The following is a 15,299-nucleotide window of genomic DNA, read 5'->3' as shown; positions in this document are numbered from 1 at the left end:
TACCACGTTTGGCTTAATACCCACCCCTTTCCCTTCGCTCCATAGTTCTTGCTGGTGAAGAGTCATCTGGAGATTGGTGGAGACTCCTCTGTCCTGAGACATCCTGAGCTGCTTCCAGCACAGGCAGGCAGTACACACGGCCCTCAGCCCTGTCTAGGGGCTCCTGGCCCTGCAGGCAGCACATAGATAGTAATGGTCGTGACAGCCAACACCCAGTGCAGCGCGCCCCGGACACGCTTCTGAGCACTTTGATGCTCACGTTTCACAGCCACCTGCCAAGTTGGTGCTCCTGTGATCCCCTTTGATAGATAAGGGAACTGAACCCAAAGAGGTTCACACACATCGCATACCTCTGCTGTATGTGTGTGAAGGGCAAAGGGACAGTCACAACAAGGTGTAGTCAGCACTGGGGGACATATAGGGAGGAGCTTCAGTCATGGTTTTATCTGTATTCCACTTACCATGGCTGTACAAATAATTACTACTAAAACACACTAGTGTCAAATAACCATCCGTTTCTTCATGGATATTATATGTGGATGTCACCTGGAGATGAGAGCGCTTAATGGGTTAGGGCAACCGTGAGTCGCGTAAAATGCCACAAATATGTTCCTTTCCAAATTGCTGAAGTCCAGCTTTGCCTAAAAAGCATCACCAGGGCTTTCCACGCCCCAGTTCAGTCAGTGAAACAGTTGTGGTGTGCCCCGTGTGTGCCACAAGTGGCACCTGTGTCCTGAGGAAGGAGAAGAGGAGACAGTCATTATGACACAGGGTGGGAAGCGCTGGGAAGTGTCTGCAAATCAGGTTCCATGGGTAGGAGGGCACTCAATTCCACGATGGTCACCGGGGACTCGTCACGCTGGGTGCTGTCCAGTGGGGGTTAATGGATCCTGAGAGCACAGTGGGAAGGGCTCTGGAGCCTCTGGGATCTGGGAGTGCAGAAGCACCAAAGGGTAGAGAACCTGCTCTGGGGAGAAGCGCAGCGTTAGTGCTGCTCGGGAGCGGCGGGAACATGGGCAGGGACCAGGTCACCCATCGAAAGACCAAGTGCCAAGCTGGGCAGCACCAGGGAGCCTTAAAGGACTTTATGCTGCGGGGGCTGGCGGGATGGGATGAGAAGGAGCCCTCTGGCTGCAGGGCCACTGTGGCTCCCTCCACCTGTTCCCCTGACCCTGTTCTGCCCCTCCCCTTGGCTTTGTGCCTTTGCTGGATGCCCATCCTCATTCCCATGTCCTCGCTCTGGCTCTTCCTCTTGCGTTCTTTCCTTTTGGGTGCCCTCTGCTGCACGCCTCTTCTTCCTCTTCTCCATGCTCTCCTCCATCCTGGTATATCCATCTGCCTCTAGCACCCTACAGGCAGCAACCTTCATTTTGCTGACCCAGCAGAAACCCCCTGACCAGGAGACCCGTTACAGCGTGTTGCTGTATTTATAGCATCAACATGTACAGCGGACGTGCTGTGCCATCACTCCCTGTGGCAAACGTTGGGTCTTTGTGGAGATGTTGAGCCGAGTCCCAATTTAGAATGAGCAGCCTAAGCTTCCCGAGGTTTCTGCACTGTGTTCTGTGCTGCTTGTGTGCTTTGTTGTAGCTCATAGTGCTACGCGTATTCCGGATACCGCTACAGGTGGTTGACTGGATGAAGGTTCTGCGCTCTCATTCCTGCTTGCAATTTCTCCCAAGATTTTCTTTTTTCTTTTTTTTTTTTTTTTGAGACGGAGTCTCGCTCTGTCGCCCGGGCTGGAGTGCAGTGGCCGGATCTCAGCTCACTGCAAGCTCCGCCTCCCGGGTTTACGCCATTCTCCTGCCTCAGCCTCCCGAGTAGCTGGGACTACAGGCGCCCACCACCTCGCCCAGCTAGCTTTTTGTATTTTTTTTGGTAGAGACGGGGTTTCACCGTGTTAGCCAGGATGGTCTCGATCTCCTGACCTCGTGATCCACCCGTCTCGGCCTCCCAAAGTGCTGGGATTACAGGCTTGAGCCACCGCGCCCGGCCTCTCCCAAGATTTTCTTAGAGACTGTTTTGTTGTTATCTTATAAAATTGTGATCTGTAACACACAAGTATGTAAGACAAATATTTACTTATAAATACATTAGAGATGAGGTCTCGCTATGTTGCCCAGGCTGGAGTGCGGTGGCCATTCAGAGGTGCCATCCCACTCCGGAGTTTCACTTGCTCTGTTTCCAGCCTGGGCTGGTTCACCCCTCCTTAGGCAACCTAGTGATCCCCCCTCCCAGGAGATCACCATACTGCTACCAGTCTCGGTGCAGACACCAGATCGACATAGCACACTACAGCCCAGAACGCCCAGACCCAAGCCGTCCTCCTGCCTCAGCAGTAGCTGGGACCACAGGCGCGTGCCACTGCACCCGGAAAAACTAATAAAGCCAATACCGCTTCGCCCCAGGGTCGACACTGCCAGCCCTCCCAAACCTGAGTGCCCACCCTTATCTCAGCCTTCTCCGGCCTCCCCACATAACCCTGAACTCACAGCAGTCCCTTCCTTGCTTCCCTTTGTAGTATTACGCCAGTGTAGGGGTGCATCCCTGGGTAAGATAATTTAGGTGTGCCGGGATTTGAACTTAGGAGCGGAAGGTCAGCTGTGTGCATTCTTGACAGGCTCCTTTTGCACAACCTTATGTCCCCCAGGCTCCTCCCTGTTGCCACGCACGGCTGTGGCTCTTTCACCTCCATTGCCGTTTAGAATCCCAGCATCTGTGGACCCATTCTGCTGATTTGACTGGTTTCCCCTGGACACTGTTTTCGCAGCCTTGGTCATCTATAATTTCCTGAGCCTGTGCTATGAGTACCTAGGAGGAGAAAGTTCCATCATGTCGGAGATCAGAGGAAAACCCATTGAGTGAGTATGGAGTCCTCCTGGGGCCCTAAACCACCCCGTTTCCTGGGTCTTGTGTACCTGAAGCTGTCCTGGCACCAGCTGGACTCAGACCATCTCTGCCCGTGACCTTGACCTGCTGTGCCTCGCCACATTTCCTAAGCCATTCTTCTTGGCATTTAGGAGGGCCTCTGCGCCTCATTCTCTCTCTCTCTCTCTCTCCCTGTCTCAGTCTTAGTGCTTTCCTGTCTGTTTCTGCCTCCTGTAGTTTTTACATTCAGAGCTTTCCAAGTTGGTTTGTCACCCCAGGGCCAGTGCAGCCCTGTGTCCCTCCGCCTATGGCACGTGCAGATGCCCTGCCATACCTCTCCCTGTGCTTGGCCTTGGGTTCAAAGTCTGCCCGGGATGTGTGCCCCAGCTCCTCTGGATGGATGGGAGGGCGGCCTTCCCCACCCCACCTTTCCTAAGTCCTGGCTCTTCACTCACCGCTGCTGCCTCCTATGCTTGTCTCTTCCAGGTCCAGCTGTGTGTATGGCACCTGCTGCCTCTGGGGAAAGACTTACTCCATCGGATTCCTGCGGTTCTGCAAACAGGTGTGTGCCCCCAGCAGCTGCCTAGGTCAGGAGGAGCAGGGTGGGGACTGGGAAACCCTCCCCTGGGCTGCCCTGGGCCCCACCTGAAGAGGTTCCCTTTCCTATGAGGGCCCCCAGGCCCCCAGCACCCAGCCCCCGAAGCTGTTAATCAGGCACCACATTAGCAGGGTGTGCTTGGAGGGGCAGCGACCGGCATCCTGGGAGTGTTTGCTGTACTGTGGGCAAGAGCTGAGCCCAGACTCTTGCTCGTGTGACCAAGTCTTGGTGTGTGTGAGAATCAGAAGAAGTGCATGGGGATTCTAGAACCTCCATTTGAAAACTTCTCGTCAGCTGCAGCTAGGGGGCAGGAGGGTTTTGGCATTAAAGACACATGCCAGAACAGGCCTGTGCCATCTCTCCCTGCGTTTCCTGGTTGGCAGTCCAGCCACTCTAGCCTCCGGGGCTGACCTCCGTGTGGTCTAGAGTAAGCTGGGTGGAGGCAGTGTGGTGGGTCACTCAGTGTGTGGGCCTGGGTGTCTGACCATCCGAGCCTGATTTCCAGCTTTTCTTCTGACTGTGTGACCTTGGATAATTGACTTACTCTCTCTGAGCTTTAGTTTCCTCCACTGTAAAATGAGTGTAATGATACTCCTCTCGAGAGATGGTTGTGAGGATCAGATGAGGTCACGGATGTAGAGCTTTCAGCCCGGCGTGGCGGAGCCCATGGCCTCCTGTTCAGGGAGGCAGAGTTGGAGGGGATCACGCCCAGTCTTCATGACCTAGTCTCCTCTGGGGCCCCGTAGGGGCTCTGTCATGTCAGCCTCTCCAGCTTCACCAACAGTAGTCACGAAAGGACACGAAACCCACAGCCAAGTCACTGTGGCTTGGGCAGGGAGGGCAGGGCCTGCTGTTCCCTTCCGTGCAGGGCCCAGGCCACAAGGCGGGCACACCCACAAAGCCTGTGCCTGGCTATGCTAAGTCTCTAGTTCTGCTTCCAGACCTTCCTTCCTTCGCATGTTCCTAAATTCAGAATCTCACCACCGGACCTGCAGGGAAAGAGTTAAAACTATCCTGGGTTCAGGGTGGGGCACTGAGAGCCATTGTTTACCAGTTGGTGCAGCCACCCAGGTTCCGGCCAGCTGTGACTCACCGCCTTGTTTGATGATTATATTGTCTACAAAGTTTTGATTTCATGATTGTTAGCTAGGGTGGCCTTGTTAGAAATTATTCCCCAGCCCTGTGGGCTCCAATGTTCCTGGCAGTGGCAGGGAGGGAGACAAGAAGTAAGAGAACCAAAGAGGCCTCTTCCTTTCTCTACCAAGGCGAGAGAGCACACCCCACAGCTTTGTCCTGGAGGCACAGAGACAGGCCTTTGACTCCTCAGGGCCAGCGCTCAATATCCAGATCTTCTGGAGAGATTCCCTACTTAAAGCAGAGATTCCCAATCACCACTCACTACCCTAGCCTGCAGGAGAGATCACCCGCTCACTACCCTAGCCCGCAGAAGCACTGGAATGGAGCCCTGGAACCTGGCACGTGTCTAAAACTCCCCGGGGGGTTCTGATGTCCAGCCCAGCCTGGGAACTGCTGACTGGTCCAGGGTATGGTGAGGTGATGATTCTGGGGCCTACTGGCCTGGGCTCTGCTGCTGCTGCTGCTTCAGCTTCTCTGTGCCTCAGTTTCCTCATCTATACCATGAGGATAATGATAGCACCCAGGTCAGGGGGCTGTCAAGAGTACCAGGTGAACTGACCCAGGGAAGCACCAGCCTGCTGCCAGGCTCGTAACTAGAATTCACTCAAACTGCCACTCTTCCCTTTTCCCAGGCTCATAACTAGAACTCACGCAAACTGCCGCTCTTCCCTTTTCCCCAGAAGGTGCCAGTCCCACTTCTTCTAGGCGGGATGACAGGGCCAGGGACGTTCTTTGGGGCTTTCTGAGAGTGGGACTACACGTCTGCCCCATCACACATGCCTCTCCGTATGGCAGCCCCATGGTGCGGGCTGCCTGGGGCTCCCCTGCAAGCCCGGCTCAGATCCCCGGTTGGGGCAGAAGCTGCAGGTTCCACAGATCACTGTTCCCGCTCCAGGCTCCTCATCCTTTTTGCAGCTACACTAGCTGAACCTTTTGGATTGGATTTAACCACCCCCCAGCTCCTCAGGAGGGGTCTTAGGGCTTAGATTTATTTGCTTTCAAGATAATGGTGATACTAGTGATGTTATGGGCACCACGGGTCCTCCCGTAGGGAATCGGGAAAACCTGGCTGAGGAATTCCTTCCGTGGCTCAGCCAACTAGCAGGCGCCGTTGTTGCATGCACAGAGGCGGGAGACTCCCGAGAAGACACTGAACTTCCTGGCTGTGCCACCCCGCAGCAGTGGCCCTGTGGTGTGGGGAGTGACTACGTCCTTTTCACCAGGGAGTCTGTGCTCAGAGGCCAAGTGACTGCCCAAGCTGTCCCCAGAGTTCAAACTCAGATTTCGAGACTGTGGAGTCCACGTGCTCTGGGGCTACATTTCCTGAGTCACCTCCATCCCCAGAGTGACCTCTGCTCACCAGAAACCCTGGACCCAGACCCAGAGAGTGGGGCCAGGAACCAGACGGGGTGGACATAGAGGATGGGAGGAGGCCCTCACCTGTGCCGGCTCCGCGGTGGCTGGTTCCTTGAGCAGGGCCCCAGCCTTGCTGCAGGCACCAAGGTCTCTAGGACCTGGCCCTGTCCATCTCCTTGGCCACCTCTCCAGTACGCAGCCCCTTGCGCTTGTCCACCCTCTACCTCAGGGCCTTGGTGCAAGCCGCCCCCTCTGCCTGTCGAACCTTTCGTCTCCGGCACCCTCCTGATGGTCATGGCTCGAGAAGCTTCCTTGTGTGCATCTCCTGTCCCCCGCCTCCATCATGCGCTGCCACACTGTTCCTTCCTTCCTCCACATGCTCATCTCACACACGGTGTTGCGTGGGCTGCATCTCCTGTATGTTCTGCCCTCTGCCCCGTGTAGACAGCAGTCCCCTGGGAGCAGGACACAGAGCCATCCCCCATCCCCCCATCTCCTCTGTCCTTCCATCCCCTCTATCCTTCCATCCCCTCCATCCTTCCATCCCCTCCATCCCTTCGTCCCTCCAACCCCTCCGTCCGTCCAACCCCTCCGTCCGTCTCTCCATCCCTCCGTCCCCTCCGTCCCTTCCGTCCCCTCTGTCCCCTCCGTCCCCTCCGTCCCCTTCATCCTCACTGTCCCTCCATCTGGCACAGTTCTGGCTGCCAGAAGCAGAGCCTGCTTCATGCCTTCTGCGTTCCTCCTCCACACTCGACCTCCTTTTCCCCCCGACAGGCCACCCTGCAGTTCTGTGTGGTGAAGCCACTCATGGCGGTCAGCACTGTGGTCCTCCAGGCCTTCGGCAAGTACCGGGATGGGGACTTTGAGTAAGCAGCGGGTGCTCCCCGGGGTGTGTGGGAGGAGTGTTGGCACAGGCTGGTGCCTTGGCTCAGGGAAGGGGGCGGCCAGAGTGGCTGCACAGCTGTGACCTTCCTGGGTGCCTGGTGCTCACGCCCCCCTGAAGTCCGAGCCCAGCAGTGGACACCCTTGCAGTTGGCCCTGCTGCCGGCCCAGGAGTGAACCATCGGCAGCAGTCACATTCACGTCCAGGCTGCAGAGTGGTACCGCGAAGGGGTGGGCCACAAGGGAACAGTGACCACTCTGAGGCAGGGAGCGAGAGGGTCAGAGCCCCAAGAGGTCGGCTCAAGTCTACAGGTACATAAGCCCCTGCTGTGTAAATTGACCACACGCATTTCATTCTGGGCTTAGTGAAAGTGACCATGTGGCTGGGCGCGGTGCCTCACGCCTGTAATCCCAGCATTTTGGGAGGCCAATGCTGGTGGATCACCTGAGGTCAGGAGTTCAAGACCAGCCTGGCCAACATGGTGAAACCCCATCTCTACTAAAAGTACAAAAAATTAATTGGGCGTGGTGACGGGTGCCTGTAGTCCCAGCTCCTCGGGAGGCTGAGGCAGGAGAATCGCTTGAACCCAGGAGCCAGAGGTTGTGGTGAGCTGAGATCATGCCATTGCACTCCAGCCTGGGTGACAAGAACAAAACTCCGTCTCTCAAAAAAAAAAAAAAAGTGACCATGTGTCTAACCCTGTGCTTGGAAGCACTTGGCACCCACTGTCTGTGAAATGCATAACAGCCCTACCAGGGCGGGTGAGCAAAGGGAGGTCAGGGGGATGCAGCCGACTGAGTAAAAAGGCAGCAGAGCTGAGCAGTGTCACCCACTTTGACGCCTGTTATCTGCCTGTCAGGCTGTGGCCTCCAGCTCAGCCCTGGCTTCCACACTGGTGTCCGGCATTAGGAGTGTGGGCACCAGGGCGTAGACAAGTCCATGAGTCACACAGAGGCAGCAGAGCTGGTCTGGCCTGCAGACGCACCCCGTACACCCCCACCCCCGTCTGTCACTTTGATCACCCCCTCTGACCCCTTCAGTGGCTCTTTGAGCTCTGCTGGACATGTGGGGCTAAGAGCCATGGGGACTGTGTATGGTGCAGTCGAGGAGAGCCCCTTCCCTCCAAGGGTCTGTCCCAGCCGGAAAATGCTCCCCATCCTGCAGCGTCACCAGCGGCTACCTCTACGTGACCATCATCTACAACATCTCCGTCAGCCTGGCCCTCTACGCCCTCTTCCTCTTCTACTTTGCTACCCGGGAGCTGCTTAGTCCCTACAGCCCCGTTCTCAAGTTCTTCATGGTCAAGTCTGTCATCTTTCTCTCCTTCTGGCAAGGTGAGCCCCCTCCTAGCGCCTCGAGGCTGCCCATGCTGCCCTGTCCTCTGTGCTTCCTGCTGCCCCTTCTCCTTATGGTCCGTGGTGCCCATGGGGCCTGTTCAGCGGGGCCTGAGCCCACTGAGCACTTGCTGGGGGTGAAATCTGAGCCCTCAAGGGCCTTTCCCAGGGGATGGGGGAGCTTTGGCAGGGCCGCTACATGGATGGGAGGGCCTAGGAGACCCTGTGTAATCGCTGACATCTCAGTTTTCGTGGCTGGCAAAGAGCTGGGAGAGCGGGGTTTCCGGAGGCTGTGGCCTTGTGTCGCTACTCCTGCCCTACAGGAGCAGCTGTGGCCCTGCTTACATCCTTACTGGGGCGTGTGGGTAGCTGAGTGGGGCGTTGTGGAAGGTGGGGCACCAGGAACGGGACCAGTCTGGGTCCAGACACCCATGCCTCCTCATCCAGGCATGCTCCTGGCCATCCTGGAGAAGTGTGGGGCCATCCCCAAAATCCACTCGGCCCGCGTGTCAGTGGGCGAGGGCACTGTGGCTGCTGGCTACCAGGACTTCATCATCTGTGTGGAGATGTTCTTTGCAGCCCTGGCCCTGCGGCATGCCTTCACCTACAGGGTCTATGCTGACAAGAGACTGGACGCACAAGGTATGAGCCAGGGTCCTAGGTGACCCCCACTGAGAGAAGCAGGGAGCCCCAAACATCCCCAGGCCCTCCCACCTCCCAGCATCCTACAGGTGCGGCTGGGTCAGGACATGGGATCCCCACTGTATGTGCAGAAATGGGGCCACAGAGGTCGGGGAAGAGTAGGTGCCACCAGCACTACCAATTCGGTCCTGGAAGCTCAGGCCACCTGTCTCTTGCAGCAGGTCCAAGTGTGGAGACCCAGGGTTGATACAGACAGAGACCGTAATGAACAGACAAATTCCCTCGGGCTTCTGACACCAAACACTGTGGTTACCATTTTGTCCTGTAATTCCCTCATCTCATATACTATGTTTTAAAAAAAGAATACTTCTGAGAAACAGACTCGGATGGTAATCGGTTTTAACAGCTTTCTTTTACACCTGCTAATCTTCCTTCTTGCTAGAACAGTGGTAAGTAGCCCCAGTTGTACTGGAAAATGCCCTGGAGAGCTTTTGAAAGGGCTGATACCCAGCCCCACCCTGGGAGATGCCGCTGTAATGGGTCTGGGCTGGCAGGCTGTGTGCTCTGAGAGTTCTGTGCTTTAAGCACTCCCAGGGTGGTGCGAATGTGCTGCTGCCGAGACGCTCCAGTGGGCCAGAAGGGCTGCCTCTGGCCACTGGGCAGAGGGGGTTGTCCTTGGAGGATGGGGACGAGGAGGCTGGGAAGGCCTGAGAATGACTGAGCCAGTGAAGGGGCAGGAGGAACTGGGGAGAGGGGAGCCTCCTTCTCTGACACATCTACCCAGGAGCCTGGCTGCTGCCAGCTGTCTGCCTGAGTGGCTGGAGGCAAGAAACCCGCTTCCCCAGGGCCTACCTGCAGGTCCACACAGGCTCCGTGGTGGGTAGTGTGATTGTAGAAATGTCCGCCTGCAGCGGGGCTCTGCGGCCCACTTCCCACCCCCTTCCTCTGTGCCTTCCCTGGTGGGGGAAGACCTACTCTGTGTCCCAAAGAGCAGGTACATAGAGGCCAGGGCTTGCCAGCTGATGGCCCAGTTGGAAGGACCTAGCAAACACCCACCCAGCATTGACGGCAACGTCCCTTGGACCTGGTCTGGCATACCCTGTGCCCACAGGAACATCGTCCTTGGGCCTGGGGCCTGGGGCCACCCCAAGGGGCAAGGGGGGGCCATGGCAAAGAACCATTCCTGCCCCATTGGGTCTCTGCTGCCCAGCCTGAGCTGTCCCTCCACACGCCGCCCCTAGACATACCCGCACCCGGCCAGGGAAGCCGCTTGTCCTTCTCTGCCGCTGCACTGGTCCTGAGCCCCCTGCTACCCTCTAACCCAGGCCCAGACCCTTAGCCCTCAGGATAGGCTTGGGTGCAGAGCTGGCTCAGCTGTGCGATCGTAACCTCTCCCTCTGAGCCTCCATGTCCTGGTCTGGGAAGTGTTGTGAGGTTTGTAAAAATATGAGTGCAGATGTGGCCCCGGGCTAGCCTGGGAAGAAGTGGGGATGGGACGTCCTGACCTAGACGTGGAGGCGGAACTCAGCCGCCAGCCGGATGTTTCCTGTTGGCGTGAACAGCAGGGGAGGAGTCATCCCTAGGTGGATATCCCCCTGCCAAGCCCCAGGAGGCACCTGGAGCTTCCTGGGTGTCCTGTGGGGGCCTAGGGGGGCGGGGGCAGGGTGTGTGGTGTGTCGTGCTGGTGGGCCTCGGTGGTGGGCACACATTGTTCACTCAGCGGTCTCTTCTCTATTTCTTCGGCTTCTCTCCCCACCCCCTTGCCCTGCTTTTGCCCGGGGTTTGGCCGTGGGCAGTGCCAACATACGGCCCTTACGGTAGGTCCCGCTCTTGGTCTGCATGTCTGTCCTGCACGTCAGTTCTGGTCACTGTCACTGGCATGCCTCTCCCTGTAGCTCCTCTGTGTTCTCATCTCCTCCCCACTGGCACCCCTGGGTGGGAATGCCCAGAGCACCTGCCAAGGGCCACCCTCTGTAGAGCTCGCCTGCTTCCGTCCTGGTCCCTCGTTCTGGAATGTGTCCCGCCCTCCTCTGGGGTCACAGTGCTCTTCATGGGGTATCGGGGCATTTCACGACGTTTCCAAGAGTTCACAAGCTGAGTCAGGAATCCTGGGTTCTGGAGTTAGGCTTGGCCCTTACGTCCGGGTTTTGTGTCCTGGGCCGCTTTTCCCCTCTGAGCCCGCGAGGACGGGATGACTGATTAGAGGAGATGAGGAGGAAGCCCTCTTAGAGGGAGCCAGTGAGTCGCATCTGCTGCCCTGGGGGTGCAGGCCAGCCTGGTCCTGATGGGGCCAGCCCCTGGCCCACTCTCCAGAGTGGAGGGAGCACAGCACTTCCCCAGGTGGTGGGGGACGCGTCTGGCGCCTGTGGAACAGGGCACCCCTGGCTTCCAGGCCCTCTGGCCCCACACGCCCCGACTTTAGTCGATTGAGCCTGCCCTGGCCTCTCTGGGGCATTCCAGGCTCACTGCCCATAGCTCGCCAGTCTCTAGCCTCGGTCCCTCCCCCAGCAGGCCTGGCTCCCAGTGGGGGGTTACATCTGCTCCTCTTCACAGTTGAGCCTCCCCTTGGGGCTCCTCAGCCAAAGTTTGGGAGTCCATTTTTTCCTGCCCCTTCTCATATCCTGGACCCCATTCTCTGTCCCAGAAAGGGTGGTGGAAGGGCACAGCTTTGGGCTGGTGGGGGTCTGTCCCAGGATCATGGGCAGGGGCTGAGCAGCCTCCTCACCCCCCCCCCCCGCCCCCTGCCCGGCAGGCCGCTGCGCCCCCATGAAGAGCATCTCCAGCAGCCTCAAGGAGACCATGAGCCCGCACGACATCGTGCAGGACGCCATCCACAACTTCTCACCCGCCTACCAGCAGTACACGCAGCACTCCACCCTGGAGCCTGGGCCCGCCTGGCGTGGCGGCGCCCACGGCCTCTCCCGCTCCCACAGCCTCAGTGGCGCCCGCGACAACGAGAAGACTCTCCTGCTCAGCTCTGATGATGAGTTCTAGGTGCGGGCTGTAGTGACAGAAGTGCTGGCGCCGTAGCCATGGTCAGGCTGTGCCCCACCTCCAGCCACACCACCAGGCCAGTAGGCAGCTGGCACAGCACTCACGCCGCCATTTATTTATTGGACCAGAAACACTCACATGTCACTTCCAGAGGAACCGGGGACAGCCAGGATCGCCCATGGGCCTTCAGGAATATTTATACACGGCCCAGCCTGCACTGCCCGGGTGAGGGCAGAAGACACTGGGAGCAAGGCTCATGCCCCTGCTGCCCATCCTGTGCTGGGGGCATGCTGGGACCAGCCGCGCCCAGGCCCCAATGCTTGTGTGTGGACCAGCGGCTGCAGCCTTCTAGCCCCTTCTCCCCGCGAGACTCTCAGGCTGAGGTCGGCAAGCCGTGGCCCCCACACACACCGTGCAATACCCTGTCTGACCTGGGCTCTTCCCGCCTGCATCCCTCCCCTGTCCACCTTTGTCCAGTGCTAGATTCACCTCACCCCGGGCAGGAGCGGGGATGTGGGCGCTCTGTGGTCCTCCCCTCCTGACCTCCCTGGCATGCTGCAAGGATCAGAGCCAGACACCGGGAGTCACAGGCCCCACCCAGAAAGGGCATTCAGGGGCCTCTGGGCACCAGTTCTGTTGAAGCAGGGGCTTCTGGGCCCCTGGGTGTCCCCACCCGTCATGGCCACACCTCTAGCTGCCTCATGCCCCTTCCCCCTGGCCTACCAAGGACAGCCCACAGCCCGCACTGCCGGCTCACTTGGGTCCTTCCTCGATAGCTTTGGGCAGAGCCCTTGCTTCCTGGCTGCTCCAGGGTTCAGGGGCTCCCAGCCCTCCTTTCCAGGCTGATGCTGGGTCCTCTCTCTCTTTGGGGCTTCTCCCTCCCATTTCAGGGGAAAGGTCTGAGTCTCCATGTTTCAGACCAGCTTCCGGGGGAAGGCAGTCTGGCAGGGAGGCTGGGAGGGGTGGCCACACAGTGGGGAGCCGAGAGGTGGGGGAATGGTCCCAGACTCCTCTCGGGGCCCCCATCTACACAGGGCCTGGTGTTCTGCCCCATCTGGCCCCTGGCCCATCTCTTCTGTGCCTTAGTCACATATGAAAGCGCCCCTCTCTGGCTCCCTGTCTGTCCCACATGCTCCCTGGGGTTCTTCATTCAGCTGCTGGCGCTCACAGGATCCTGCAGTGCTGGGCCCAGAGCCCTCAGACAGGCCTCAGGAGTGTTCAGGACCACCAAGCCCCTCCTCTCCCCCTCCACACCTCTAGACCTGGGGCCTCCAGAGCTGGAGCCCCCAGCAGGCTGGGCTTATACCAGCTCCTGGCTTAGGAAGAGCCTCGTGTCACAACACATGTCCCTACAGGCAAAGTGTCCTGGCATTTAAAACCCAGATTATCCCTGGGTTTGGGCTGCAGTCACCTCGAGAAGCTGGTAGGGTAAGGGAGAGGGACCCTGCCGGTGTTCACTGGGGATTCTTTCTTTCGGTCCTTCCTGGAATGAGCAGGTTCCCTCCCTGCCACCTGTGAGGAGGGTTGGGGCCTGGCTGTCTTCCTGGCCTCCTTCCTTCCCTCGTGGCAGAGGCTTGCATGTGGGTGCCAGAGGCCAGCTATCCCCCTCCGTCTTGGGGGGCCTGACCCGGGAAGGTGGGTGCAGACACAGGCTGAGGACCAGCCCTGGCCCTGCCCCCGCCGTCTGCTTTCACCAAGCTGTCTCCGACATAGCTTCCCTTCTCCCTCCAGGCCAAAGTGTGCTGCTGACTCCCACCCCCTGGTCGTCACCTGCCCCAGCGTTGATGTTTGGGTGGAGGGTGGGGTGGGGGGAGCTCAGTGGCAGGGAATCAGCGGTCCCTGGGGTCATGGGGATGGGAACACGTGCCCAACCGCTCCATCCCCTCCTCCTCCTTAGGATGCGTAACCTACCTTGTCTTTTTTTTTTTTTTTTTAATTTTCTTTCCAGATAGAGTAGCTCTTTGTACATAAAGAATACTTGAAAAATTAATTGTATGATGTATGAGAAGACAGAGTCTCCTAGTTTTGTATCTTGTTGTATGACTGCCATGAGTTCCACCAGAAAGCCACTCTATTTTGGTCTCTGTGACATTTTAAATGCGTGACAGAAGTGAGCAAATAAAGCGAGGAAGAATATATATATATGAGATAATATAGATTGTATTGAAATCTCTGCCTGTGGCTGAGGTTTTTCCTTCCTCCCCCCCGCCCCGTGTTGGGTTTGGAGTGGACGGAGTGGCTGTGGGCAGGGGTGGCTTAGGAAATCCTCTCCTTCCTGTGTGTAACCTTTAAGTGATGGGGGTTCAGATGGACAGGGACCAAGGTCAAGGCCCAGGCCCCCCTCGGACAAAGGGTCTCCCCAACCCCCAGGAAGCTCCCACCCCAGGACAGCCGGGCCGCAGGTGGTCAATGCTCCTTCCCTGTTTGGTCAACCACATCGATAGGGCCCACATGCTGGCAGCCCCACTCCTGCAGGCTTCTCGCAGGATTTCCTGGGATCCCCCTTCCAGACAAGCTTCCTGCATCTCTGGGCCCATCCTCCACCCTGGGACCGTCAGGGCCAGGGACCGTGGGGCAGGGGGCCTCTGGCTGTGGGCACAGTGCCTGGCCTCTCCGGTACTGCATGCCTTCTCAGGGCCTGGCTTGCTGGTGACGGGAGCACTCAGGAATGCAGCGTGGGTGGGGGAATTCCCACCAGCCTCCCGAGGCGGGCCCTGCGTCCCCCCGCAGCTTCCTGCTGCCCCTCCTGCAGGACTGAACTCAGTATTTCAGGGTCATGGTCTTGGCAGGGAAAGCACCGAGCCCCAGCCTAAGAAGGGGAGAAAGCCCTGTGGACGTGGCCAACCTATGCGATTTGGCCCTTTCCATGACTCAAATCCTGCACCTTTGCCTAGCTGGTGCCTTACCCCACTGGCCCCATACCCAGCCCCACAGTTGACCTCACCTCGGTCTGTGCCACTGTAAATGTGTGTTCTGAGTGTTAAAACTTGCAGCCCGGCCGGGCGTGGTGGCTCAAGCCTGTAATCCCAGCACTTTGGGAGGCCGAGATGGGCGAATCACGAGGTCAGGAGATGGAGACCATCCTGGCTAACACGGTGAAACCCCGTCTCTACTAAAAAATATGAAGAACTAGCCGGGCTAAGTGGCGGGTGCCTGTAGTCCCAGCTACTCGGGAGGCTGAGGTAGGAGAATGGCATAAACCTGGGAGGTGGAGCTTGCAGTGAGCTGAGATCCGGCCACTGCACTCCAGTCTGGGCGACAGAGCGAGACTCCGTCTCAAAAAAAAAAAAAAAAAAAAAACTTGTAGCACAGGGTCCCCAGGGTTTTTCACGCCTCATGCCCCATAGCATCTTCATTTTACAGATGGGTAAACTGAGGCTGTGAGAAATCAAATAAATACCAAAGATCCCACAGCTAAGAACAGACACCTAGATTCAAACCCCAGTTGCCGTGACCCACAGACCACAGTACACTCCACTGCTCCTTC

At 58.0% G+C, this 15,299-nt stretch overlaps 1 protein-coding gene across 2 annotated transcripts in view; it reads left to right on the top strand.

Annotated features, from left to right (window-relative positions):
* TMEM184B (transmembrane protein 184B) overlaps positions 1-13,985 on the top strand; it is a 54,911-nt gene extending 40,926 nt beyond the window's left edge. The window contains exons 4-9 of one of the 2 annotated variants that reach the window (XM_023222029.2): positions 2,771-2,861; positions 3,355-3,430; positions 6,734-6,825; positions 8,007-8,176; positions 8,624-8,818; positions 11,571-13,985. In XM_023222029.2, the coding sequence (XP_023077797.1) occupies positions 2,771-2,861; positions 3,355-3,430; positions 6,734-6,825; positions 8,007-8,176; positions 8,624-8,818; positions 11,571-11,812 (866 nt within the window). In that variant the 3' untranslated portion in view covers positions 11,813-13,985. Of the gene's footprint in view, positions 1-2,770; positions 2,862-3,354; positions 3,431-6,733; positions 6,826-8,006; positions 8,177-8,623; positions 8,819-9,036; positions 9,180-11,570 lie in introns of those variants that run through there. The other variant, XM_023222030.2, reaches the window with a different exon arrangement.
* The last annotated feature ends 1,314 nt before the right edge of the window (positions 13,986-15,299 follow it).

Source organism: Piliocolobus tephrosceles, chromosome 19 (assembly GCF_002776525.5).
Source record: "Piliocolobus tephrosceles isolate RC106 chromosome 19, ASM277652v3, whole genome shotgun sequence".
Classification (NCBI taxonomy): Eukaryota; Metazoa; Chordata; class Mammalia; order Primates; family Cercopithecidae; genus Piliocolobus; species Piliocolobus tephrosceles.
This window is presented reverse-complemented; position numbering and strand designations above follow the sequence as displayed.